At 43.8% G+C, this 12,563-nt stretch overlaps 1 protein-coding gene across 7 annotated transcripts in view; it reads right to left on the bottom strand.

Annotated features, from left to right (window-relative positions):
- Nucleotides 1–6,347, bottom strand: part of LOC131576857 (uncharacterized) — a 44,785-nt gene extending 38,438 nt beyond the window's left edge. For 4 of the 7 annotated variants that reach the window (XR_009277085.1, XR_009277088.1, XR_009277084.1 and 1 more), the window contains exon 1: nucleotides 3,965–5,825. Coding sequence is in view for 2 of the 7 variants with exons in the window: in XM_058833873.1 (XP_058689856.1) it covers nucleotides 39–774; nucleotides 3,965–4,074 (846 nt within the window). In the remaining 5 variants the exon portion in view is untranslated. The other 3 variants (XM_058833873.1, XM_058833872.1, XR_009277086.1) reach the window with 3 other exon arrangements.
- Nucleotides 6,348–12,563: the final 6,216 nt, after the last annotated feature.

Here is a 12,563-nt window from a genome sequence, read left to right as displayed (position 1 = left end):
GGGGACAGTTTAATAGGGAAAACCCTGCTGTTATCCCCTTACCCCCAACACATGTATTGGCAAAGAAAAAATATCGTAGGCCAAAGCTGAAAAAGGGCGTAGAACAGCCCAAATCCTTCTGCGACTGAAAACAAAAAGGGAATCCCTACTCCTCCAGGACATCTCAGAAGTCCTGAGTGCACTCTGGATGGTCCATCACAAGCACGAAGCCGTCGGGGAGCTCGCACTAGTCCAGGAGCCTCACGACGGCCGCGGAAGCCACAGAAGGACGCCGTAAGGAGCAGCACCGGCTCCAGGGGAGGAGGGGACCGCGATGCTGTCAGCGGGGCTGATGCTGCCCCGGGGGTCCCCAAAGGGGATGCTCCGGCGTCCCCCTGCCCGGCCCCGCCAGTGGTCGGCATTCCCCGGGCCCGGAGCTCCACGGCCCCCGGTGACCCCGCAGCGCCCCGGGGAGAGCCCGGCGGAGCCGAGACCGCGGCGGGGGCCCAGGGGCGGGGGGTCATGGGAGGGATGAGCGGGATAACGAGAGGAGAGGAGGCAGAAAACCGCTCGGGAGTCACTGCTCCAGTTGATGATGCTGCAGATGCTCTACCGGTCACTTTTTTTCTTTTTTTAAAAATTGTTTTCCGTTTATATTCCATCTTCAAAGCCACTTTCCTGGAAGTGAAGTAGCACTTGCTGCCGAGGTCACCTCGGCAAGCACTATTGCCGTGATTTGCAGAGTTTGCACGTGGCCTGCCATTTTTGCATTGCCTCAGTTGCGTGCAAGACTTGCTGTCAGAAACGGAAATTGATTCTACAACCTTTCTGCAGTTCCTGCCCCTGCATCCCTCATTGGGCTGTTTCTCCACATCTTCAGCTTGGGAAAATTCACAACTTTCTCAAAAAAATCCCCAAAACATCTCAACCAAAAACCCCAAAACCAACCAAACAAACAAAACCAACCCAAAGGGAGCCACCTCCCTCCCCCCTCAAACCCCTACCTTTAGAAAGTGGGATTGAAGAAACTACTATGCTGCAGTGAAGTATTTTGAGATCTGTACATACTGAATAATATTATTTAACTCTCCCTAATTAGTAGCAGATAAGAGACACTGTATGTAAACAATTGGTACAAAGTTGGAGAAAAACTGTGCATGTTTTGCATGGATTTATTATTGTTATTATTATAAAAACATGTACTACCAAATATGCTGCCAACTTTAGTCCTAATCCAGTATCCCACAATATTGGGCTGTGAATTAATATTTTTTTAGTGATCTTACAGTAGAATCACCAATTGTTCTCTTACACAAAATCAGACGCATCGACAAGGAAAGCACTGAATAAAATCAAGTCTTTGCAGTGGTGAGAACAGCTTTCAGTATATGCAAACACAGAATTGTCTCCTACTCTCCTTGTTAGTAACCAAACACAGAACAATGATCATCTTCCCCTATTTACAGGCTCATTCTCCCTGGTGACTCAACCTGGAAGAATAGGAGCTGCTCACTTCTTTAATGCCAGGAGGACTCCTTACCATGCTGTAAATTCTCCTGTGCTGTGCCAGCCCCAGCAGTGCTGAGGAATGGGACATGAGCCCAGCCTCACTCCACATGTCCCCAACTGCATTAAGACCCATGATTAACAGTCAGGTCCCTTCCTGTCCTTGGCAAGTAATAATAAATGCATGAAATAAGCATGAACATAATATGTAACATATAATATTATATTCTGTGTATAAATATATAACATATGCATGCAAATACTAAAATACAAAATAAAATGTCTAATAGATACATGTATGTAGTGTAAATATATAATATAATAAAGAATTAAGTAAATGCATGTACCAGACATTTCTCTGCCTGTGAGTTACTCTAAGAAAATTCCTATTTATGATTTGCATTAGCTGGCAGTGAGATTTTGGTCTGTTTTAAGCATGTAGCTAGAAGAAATGACCCCATGGTGATGTGTTGTCTTTGCACAGCTATTGGGTCCCTCTCAAAACACCAACACAGGCCACAAGGTAAACTGAAAATGTCTCTGTGGCAAAATCCAACCCATTTTATTACTTAAATTAAGCCCAGTAACTGATGAGAGGAAGTTCACTCTGAATTAACAGGGTGAGCCTGTCTGTATGTGCACTCAGTGCTCTGCTTCCTCATCTAGGTTGCTCCGAGTAGTGTCTCTCTTGCTTATGTGTTTTATGAAGTGGTTACTTCTTCAAGAAAGAGGAAGAACAATTTTAGGTAATTTTACATAGATTACTGAGGAGGTTTCAAAAGACTATATTTGATATGTTTTCCATTTAAAAAATTTTGTCTTAGCTAATTGTCCCTTGGGACAATGGGAGGGAGAGTGGATGTTAAAACAATGGTACTTTATTCACAGGTGCTTGGGGTTTCACTGTAATTTCCCTGCAATGGTAGAAATGTTAACCCTAATTCAGCATCATTGGAAGCAAAGAATTTCCATGTAACTGCCTTTTCAAGGCATGGGTTATAACTGGGAATTCTAATTTAGTACCCATTTCACAATTACATCTTCCTCTGTGAGTTATGGGAAACTTTTTATAAAAATTTGGGCTTAACATCATAATAAAAAGTCCATTGACCCTTTCAGCTGTTTATTAGGGTCATCTCTTTGCAGTGTATTATTTCTGGATTTTCTCTTACATTGATCATCATTAATGTTTTATTTATCTACTTCTGAAACATTTCCAGTGTGTGGACCTGAGTGATTGGGGCTGCTCTTGCCAGAAGACACTGGCAGCCACGGGATAGCAAGACTGCAGGGCTTGAGATACTGAGGAATGAGATGGCTTCCCCACAACCTGAAACCTTTCCATCACTGCTGGATAGATTTCAAAAAGACAGTACACAATTTAGGTAGAAGTCCCTGATGTGAGAATCTCTGAGTCAGGGTTTACTCTTATATCAAAGCCACAGCTCCTAACGATCAGCCTTTGAGAAATAATTTCAGAACCTGCCCCCAAGATTTTCTGTAAATTTTCTTTCATCTCCCTTAGAGCATCTACAAAGGATGGGGAACTCCTAAGAAAACCTGTTCTTTTTCACAAAATATAAGTCCCACTAAGAACTATTGTAGTAAAAGCTGTTGACAAATGCATTTCCCCCATCCCCTGCTGGTAAGTCCTTTAAGTCTGAGGCATGAGTGACATCAGAAAAATGACAGTATGGGGGCTTCACAGCTCTGAGAGACATCTGCCATGCATCAGACACTGCTGAACTGAGGTTTGCAAACTACCAAGGGAAGTTGCTGTAGTAGGAAATGAGAGGGTGAGATTATTAGGTTTTGTCCTTGGATGGTAAATGCAGGAGGAATTCTGGCCCTGTGGGAGCTATTGATGCTATTGTGGCCTGGGTTGCACACAAAGTCCTGTCCTTATGATTTAGAGTGCTTATTTGTTTCCAAATCTCTTTCCCCACCATCCCTCATTTCTACTCTCTCTGGGGATGATTCAGTGGAGTCAAGACACATGGGTATGACACCCATCCAGCAAGTGCTTTATTACTTCCTGAAGAAGAATGTTTTTACAAAGTGATACTTATGTTTATTACAAAAAATATGTCTTATAAACAAATCATTTTAACTAAAGGAAAACCCAAAGAAATTGTCCCTGTTGCCCAGCAATCAAATGAGGCTGGCAAAAGGAAGCAAGAACTTTGGAATTAATAGAAATAACAAATTCTAACCATGCTAATTACTTGCTTTTGATTTTCTTTTCCCTCTTGCTGTCTTTGTTCCTTCTTGACTGTCTGCTCCATTTCCTTTGTATTTTTCAGTCACGCTGTTGGTTTTTTTTTTTACTGAAACAAATAAAACCCAGAAAACTACATTGTTTGTTTGACCACTGTGCTGAGAACTCTTTAGAAGGCTGAGGAACTCAGTTCACTGAAACTATCAGGGTAAATAGATAGCAGCACAGAAAGAAGTGTGCTCAGTGCAGGCCGGTATTTACCTTGGGTGTCTGCATACTCTTTTGATGTGAAAGGAGTATTGTACTCTCCTCGGTGCTTTGCCACAGAAGCATTTCTCCAGCAGTAAAACTGAGAAAGCAGGTTTAATCATTAGCTGGTTTGCACCTTGGTGGCTTCAAAAGGCTATGTGGAGACCTTGCTGATCATGGCACTCAGGCACACCCAAAGGCTGTGCAGGCAATCTTGAAAGGAAGAGCTGGAGGTGACCATTCCCCTAGAAAGGCTCCAGCTGTCCCAGATAAACACCTGTGCAGGAGTGAGGAAGGGGAACTGGTAGCAATGCTGCAGGCGGGAGGGTCCCCAGGCACATGTGCTATCCTGCTGGCCCAGAGGGTTCCCTCTCTGGGCAAAGCAGATAAGACAGAAACATGAAACTGGGCTGCCTCCAAGTTTGGGGTTACACTGGGGCCTGTCAGTCAGACGGTACAGCACTGGGCTCCTGTAACTGGGTGGTCCCTGCCATGGGCAGGCCGAGCACTGGGATTTGGCTGCCAGAGATCCACATCCATACACTGGGATCTCTGTCACTGTCCCAACCAGCACAAGCAGGCTGTGTGACACACTTAACAGCAGGTCAGAGAGAGACTAAGGAGGTCAGGAGGACGCTGTGGTATGTGGGGCTCAGATGAATCACTTCAGCAGAGGGGGGGCTCACTCATGCTACACACTCTGGTAGGAAGTGCTGGGCTCTTGCTGCCCCACCTGCTCGATCAGGCCAGAGCCAATGCCAGGAATTCATCACGTATGACAATGTAAAATTATAATGACAGAGAACAAGCAGCTCCTCCTCTCCCTCCTGTAACATTTCCCAGCCTACACAGTGCTTACATATTGCCATACAGAAGGTCTCAGGAACGGCCACATGTGCACACCCAAATCCTTCTTCACCCACACAGTGTCCTAGAGGGCAGTCCACTGGGATGTAGGACTGTGTCAGCCCAGCCTGTTACAACTCCTTGGGGATATGTGAACACACAAACACTATAGACTGACTTTCTGTGTGCTTATAGGCTGTAAACAAGTCTCCATGAATCATTCTCCATTAAACATTTTTCCTGCTTGTGATTAGATACAAAGGTGTTGCATATAATTATCAACAGCATAGAAGCTTTGAAGATCAATTAAAAAAAGATCTCCTAATTCATTCATTTTTAACAGTAAGTGTCTATAAGTGTTTTGATAATGTCTATGGTAATTTTATATAACCACGGTGCTACAAAACGCATATTCTGGAGCTTTAACAACAATTGTGTGCTATGTTACTGCTCCTCAAATATATAATTTGCTTATTTTTTATATTTCCCTTTTTACAAGGAGAATATCTTTCTCTAGGGAAATTTCCAAGAAAGAGGTAGACCCTGGTTTATCTAATTGGCAAAGACACAAAGCTTGTCTATTTTATGTGTCTAGTAAAAAACTGAATAAGCATATTCCTAGAACTTTCGTTGGCACTGTTCAGGATTCTAAGGTTATTCACAGTTTAACTGCAGCTTTTTGCACAAGAGCTTGACAAATGACATGAAAAAAGACCTTTATCCCCACAGTCAACTAACCAGATAATATACATTGTTAGTCAATAAGGGAGATGGAACACGTATTTCACAAACAGATTACTTGGAAACTTGACTGACAAGTCCTTCCTGGGCCAGCCCTGTAACTGCTGGGTTTAACAACTGCTTTGTCATCTTAGCAGTGATAGAAATGTGTCCCCTCCATTGGCTCTGCAGCTGCTGTAGAACATCATTTAATCCACCCGTGCCGACATGAACCCCTGTTTCCCCAAACATTAAGGTAGAAACATCTGGCTAGATGTAAAGCAGGGTAACACAAATAAAGCTTGCAAGAAACAATGCTCACAGTCACTCTTTTGCTATGCAAATAGTCATTGATAATGAACTGTATGGAATTAGCTCATAAGATTTGGATGAAGTTGTTTTGAAATCTCATGCTCCAAGTAAGGCTCTTCTGTGCCTAACCACCTACATAAATGACCTGCTTTCCAAAAGCAGCCATCCCTTATGTTTGCTTCTGAGGGAACTGTCAACTGCCCAGGGCTGATGCTATCTATGCCTGTGAATTTTAGTTTGGAGATGCAGCCTTGAACATGACATTCCTAGCATGTTGGTATAACCATTGGTCTTGGCAGGACAGGCCACTGGATTCTACTCTTCCTGCTGGCATTACTCAGTTTGTGACATTAAAGAACTCACTTAGCTCATGTTCTTTAATGAAAGAATAAGGAAAATCCTTGTCTTATAGTGGGCAAAACCAACAGTGGGGGCAGGAGCCACTTCATTACCCATTGACCTAATCTCCAAGCAATTTACACCAGCTTTCTTTATAATCCAGGACAGAAATGCGCACTCTAAGGCTGGAACTCATCTAATCAAGTACAGAGCACTGTAGGAGGAGATAAACCACCAGACTCCAGTGACAAAGCTGATTAGATCTCTGCTGACTCTAAAGGGAGACTCGTGATCATAAAATGTTTGTGTATCAGCTACCGATTTCCAAACATGAATTCCTCCCTTATTGTCCAGTTGAGGCTGTGGTTTCATGAGCAGCATCAGTAGATGCCAGTATGTAGTCACACTCTTTTCCCTGCCCTAATTACATGGTCCTGTGTGTCAGCTCTAGCAATCCTGCTGCCCTAGGTAAATAGGACTAGCTTACTGAACTGGCTGAAAAGCAATGGAGATGAAAAATAATTTGGTTTTTGGTTGCACTGGCAGGCAAAGCTTATGCCCCTCATGACATCACACACCCTGATTGCTAGATCTGAGGCCTGATTAGGAGCAGGAATATAATTCCTGAGAGCAACTTGCAGTGGCCCAGTTTGGAACCAGCTTTTAGTTGGACCATCTTAACCTGAGAACAAAAAATGGCCTCTGTAGAAGGCAGTTCTGAAAATTAATAGATGCAGCTACAGAACATAACCTATGTTTACTGCCTTGGAATATGATTTGACAAACATCAAATATAATTGATCCTTAAAAAGAGGCCTTCATGTCTCCATCCTTATGTGAAGGCCACATATGGTATCTGGGAAAAGCAGCAGTGTCCAGCAGGTCTCAGAGTTGAGATTGCATCACATTCCAAGTCAAAGCATCAGTATTTATTGTGTAATAAAGGCAAATTCATCTATCTCAAGCTGACACAGTAAATATCTAATACCTAAATGGTAAAATGACGAGTATGCTATCGTTCAGCCAGTTGAATGACTTTACATATTTTTTGTCAGGACAGAAGGCTCCAGCTCTTGCCTGGTGTGTGTTGTGACAGCAGGAGCAGTGTGTGGGTAGGTGAGCTGGCTGGAAACACCAGGAGTACCTGGGCTGCTGGGGAAGGTGAGCCTGAGGCTGCCCTCCAGATCAGACCTGTTGGTGCTGGGTCAGGGCAGGAGCCTGTCAAGATGTGCTGCACAGGGGCCCCAAGCCTGAGCATGCCCTACACGTCCTGTGCCACCAGGCTCTTTGCCATGCTGCACACAGGCCTGCCTCACAGAGCAGAAATGATAGGATGTGCCGTATCCTGCGCTCACGGCTGTTCCAGGAAGCAACCTGTAAACTCTGCATATACACAGCCAGGGGGATGGCTGCCTTTCCAACCTGCCTGGGGATCTTGCTCTTCTGGTACCATGTTCTTACATAGCCTAGCTCAGTTGCCGAGACTGAGGTCTTTGCACAGTGTGCCCTCGATGTCACTGAGCTCCCAGGAGACATGGAGGTAAACCAGCACAGCTCCATTCATGAGGGCAAAATGTGCCACCAAAGGGCATTGCTTCTTTGCAGCACTACATGGAGGTGCTCTGCAGCTTCCCACGACTCACAGCTGCACTTGTTGAACTAGTTTTGAACTGCCTTTTCCAATGCCAGTACATGCACGTTTATGAGTTCCTACAGTATTAATTGTTCCTGTAGGGACTTACCTCAAAGGACCTGAGTGATCTTCTTCCAACAAGAGACCATCTAGAGATCCTTCACCAATGAAAACCAGCATCATATTGTGACAGGAAATCCCTGCCCCCAGTTAACCAGCTTGGGCACCAGAAAGTACTGTGAGCTCTCTGATCAGACCTGATACTGTAAATAGGTGTAGCAGGCCCCAGCAGTGATTAGCACATATCTCTCTCAGTGTCTGTCCTCAGCAATTACCCATTGATTCGTTGATACTCATTAGCATGGCTCCAAGAGAATTGGCTTGTTCTCATGTTCTTTCTAAAGATAATAAAAGGCAGAGCTTAACAGTATGATTTATGGAAAATGCCATACGAAGGATAATAATTTATTTTGGTAATAATTAAAAATATTATGAACCAATCAGATGCAAAGATATTTTTTTATTCCAAAATTCCATATTTACAGAATTTTCCCATCCCTGTTGAATCATTGTTACTCTTTCCACCAGAGAGCCACACTGTGTGCAAAAGTGAGTAACATCACAAACCTGCCTTTTTTTCCTTTAATGATTAATATGGTGGTGATTTTTCTAGTTGGATCCACTCAAGCACTGGCTGGATAAGGCATTAGTTCTAACTAATACCTTATCAGTATTAATTTCACAGCTGATTAGAGCAACTATTTTGCCAGCTTACTTGTGGATTTTAAGGAAATACTATTTGTATCATAAGCAGACAAACTGGTAATCAAAGCAGCCAGGAAATGCTCTTTAGTCCACCAAAAAGGGCATGCCTGTTCATTAGAAAAAATTACAGATTGGCATACAGCTAATGGTGCCCAAAGTTCTGGAACAGTTACAGGATACTGAATGCCATTGAATCAAGTGAACAGCTTGAAATAAAAATGCAAAATAAAGGAAAGATCAAAACTGGACATAAGAGAGGCATATTTTAAAAATCTTCATTAGGGAGAAAATGTTTTGGAAGGAAAGAAAAAAAAAAGGGCTTTTAATCTGGTTTGCAAGGTTCATAAGAAGTATAGCAGATGATATACTGATCCACTCAACTTGCCTGGAGTTCTGCCACTGACTTCCAAAGACCCCAGATTTCACAGACACAGTAACCAGGTAGAAAAAGAAATCTCTTTAGAGAGCAAGGTGTCCTTCATTTCCTATCTCACTGCCAATTACTGCTATAGTCTTTCTTCACATGTCACAAACAAAAGCATGTAAGCACATGCCTAACTTGCCTCTGTTCAAATAAGGCTTTTTAATTAACTGCAAACACATGTCTAAGTCCTTTCCTTGATAAAGCTGCTTTCCTGAATCAGTGCATAACAGTGAATCCAACCTAGAGCTATGTGAACAGTAATACTCACTTTTCATTTGTGCTATTTCTCATTACAAGGAACAACCTTTTTTTATGCAGGTAACTGGGCAGTGAGTGCTCCTATTTGGCTTTGGTGTTGCTGACTGCATCTAATTTGAAGAAACCTTGTAAGGACAGCTACCAGAGAGAGAGACACTGCCTGTGAGAAATGCAGCCTAAAATGAACACTGACAGCCTTGAAGTGGAACAGACAGATGGAGTCATATTTGCCACAGTCCCACAAGCCCTCATTAAAAGCCGACAGGTCTGATGACTGCACAGAAAGGGGAAGAGTTAGGTGTTAAAAGGAGGCAGTGTGCTCTGTAATATGTGACTGCATCAGTGGCTTATAGGCAGGGTTTCACCTTTTCCAAGTGGAAAGGCACAGAGTGATGAAGAGCCCTCCATGGTGGAGATCTCTCCACTTGCAACCCTGCGCAGAAATTCAAAGGGAAAAAGCAGTGGCTTTATTTACTCAGCAAACATGCTGAGTAATAGCAAAACTCACAGCCAAAGTCCTGTTCTTCACACAGTGCTCGACTGGCTCAGGAGAGCCCAGCAGGACCCAGTACAAAACGTTTTGCCACAGGACAAGTGACAAGCAGCAGCCCTCTGTTCAGACCTGTCACCTGGCTCTGGGGGGGAGGAAGCTGTGTGCCAGGCATCCACAGCTACTTTTCCCCTTGGAACACAGAGCATTTATGGTAAGTAAACAGATTTTAGATGGGTCCTTCCACATCTGTGGACCGGAAGCTGAGCTGAGAAAGAATTCTTTGAGTAATGAACAATGCCTGGAAGCTTAAAAAAAACCCAACAAAATAAACCAACAAAAAATCCAGAGTCCTCCCTACTCTGAGGACAAAGTATTCTCCCTAAAAGCATAAGCAGGAACATTGTGTCTCCTGTAAAACACCATTTAGGGTTTCATTAGGTACCTGTATCAGTCACTTGCCCATTAATCTTAAAATTGATGAGGTTGCCAGATGGACGGCCCTAAGTTCAGGAACTATCCCTGTTCCTCTTGGCTACTGGTGTACAGTAATACAATAGAAAAGCCTGGAAACAGCAGCATACAGCCCACTGGTTTCCAATAAAGAGTGTAGAGAAGAGGTAGCAGCGTGAACTCCTGTGTGGTCTAGCTGTCGGTCCATGCCTGGCATGGTGGCAGCAGGATTGGGTTGCCACAGGGGATCATTCATCAAAGTCCCTGTATTTCAAACCCATGGAGAGAACAGTGGCTGGGTCAAAGCTATACGCCCAACTCTATTCATCAGGGAGCAGTGGAAGGCCTCAGGAACCATTTTTCTTCCCTGCCTGGGAAGAAACCACACCCTCCCATTCTCCTGGGGTATGTGGTCCATGTGTTGTGGCTTCTGGCCCCGAGTGGAATTCAACATTCAGCCTGGTAAAGCAGGACAAAAAGCTATTCCTGGACATGGCTAAGGATCAACAAGATGCCATGCTGTAAGTGGAAGGCTGAAGCACACTGATCAGTGGCATGGGTATCCCTTGTGCAGATCAGGAGGTCTTACAGTGATGTTAAAAGGATCACAAATTGATCTGGACATCATGTGCATACAAGAAAGAAGCCCAAAAAGCCCCAACTCCCCTCCTTAAATCAGGCAAAGCTCTTGACACAGTTTATAATGAAGTTTAATTCATCAGGGTTCTACTGATATTGATATCCGGTTTATTTCTCTCAGGAGGGGACTAAATACTTTTAATCAAGAAAATTATAATGACACCCCAGTGGCAACTAAAACCCAGTTTCACAAATGCCTGAAGCCGAGACAATGAGAGACACCAAACTTGTTGTCCTCCTTTCCTTCCTAGCTAAATTCCATTGGATTAACAGCAATCCCTGTAAAATGGGGAGCCACTTCACCTGCAGGAATTAAAGAAGGCTTGAGCTGTACCAGTTTCTTTGAACCATATATCCTAAATTTGGGCAATTCTTCCTTGTTAACTAATGCCCTGTGTGGGAGTGATGACGACACAACATGGGAATGTTTCATTTCCGTGTAATTGCCATTCAGCTTCCCGGTTATTTACTTCTTAGTGAGTGATGTTAGGGCAACGGGAAGCCAGGCAGGTGAGGAGAATGTTATAGTAATCCAATTGCTGACTGTCTTTACAATGGTCATTAAAAAATTCTCTGTGGGCTGCTACCGCTACGTCCAGTGTGTAGCACACCCGGATTTTGACACGAGGATACTCTCACAGAAAACAGGGTTCAGGGTCATAGGTCAGCACAGCAGTGCTTGTGGTGCCCAAGCCAGCTCTGCCATGTGAGGAAGGTTAAGCAAAGGTGAGGGGATGGCACACAAGGATAACAGTGTGATATCCATGTGTGGGCTCGTGGGGATGCTGCCAAGCACAGGGGAAGCCTGTCCTGAATCACTGCTCTCAGTTATTCTCATTGATAATGCTTTCACTGTGGATTTGGGAGCTCCTTATGTCATATTACTGCTGAAATGGAGTCAGGAACCTTTGCACAGATCCTGAATCACAATCCCTTTGAAATCTCCAAGTATAGGAAAAATATTTTGCGTTCTGGCTAAGTATTCCTTCTCAGGGCACCAGTTATCTTCCTGCCTCTATGAGTCAACACACACAGCTACATCTCTACAGCTGCAAAGAGGTGAAGAAAGGCTGCTGTCTCCTCTCCATGCTCTGCTCATGGAATATTCTTTCACACTTCCTCTTGCTGCTGTGTTTGTCGGTTCCCTGGAACACAGTGGGCAAAGTAAGAGGTCAGCTCTGCCTTTTTGTAACTTCGGCTATTTTTTTCTTTTTAAAAATTTTGTGGTTACCCTTCTGTGATTTTTTTGGACGCCTCAAACACTTGCTTTCCCTTTCCTAACTACAAGCGCAACAAACCAAAGAGTGTCCAGGGATTGACTTTTTAGCATTTACATATTTTCTGCTACAAAATTATAAAACAATTATTTTAAAATTTAATAATTATTATTTAATATTAGCGCAATTATTATATCTTTTATGAATATGTTTTTATATTATACAGCCTTTCAAAACTCCAAGCAAAACTTCTTTTTCGAATTTCTTTACGCGCTCAGTTATTACTGTTCGCGTCCGCACTTCTCTTACCGCCCTCAGTGTCACGAACAGGAAAAGAATTAAACAGAAACCCCTCCGCAAAAACTCACAGAAAAAGCTCAAATCCCACCCGAAAACCCCGCTCAGGCGCGTGACGTCACAGCGCCCCTCACGCCGGGCCCCGCCCCCGCGGCCCGCAGGGGGAGCCCCGCCCCCGGGCGCGCGCGGGGCCGGGGCCGTGTGAAGCGCACCTTTTG

This window comes from Poecile atricapillus, chromosome 3 (assembly GCF_030490865.1).
Source record: "Poecile atricapillus isolate bPoeAtr1 chromosome 3, bPoeAtr1.hap1, whole genome shotgun sequence".
Classification (NCBI taxonomy): Eukaryota; Metazoa; Chordata; class Aves; order Passeriformes; family Paridae; genus Poecile; species Poecile atricapillus.
Note: the sequence above shows the minus strand (reverse complement) of the source record. Positions and strands in the feature narration are given on the sequence as shown.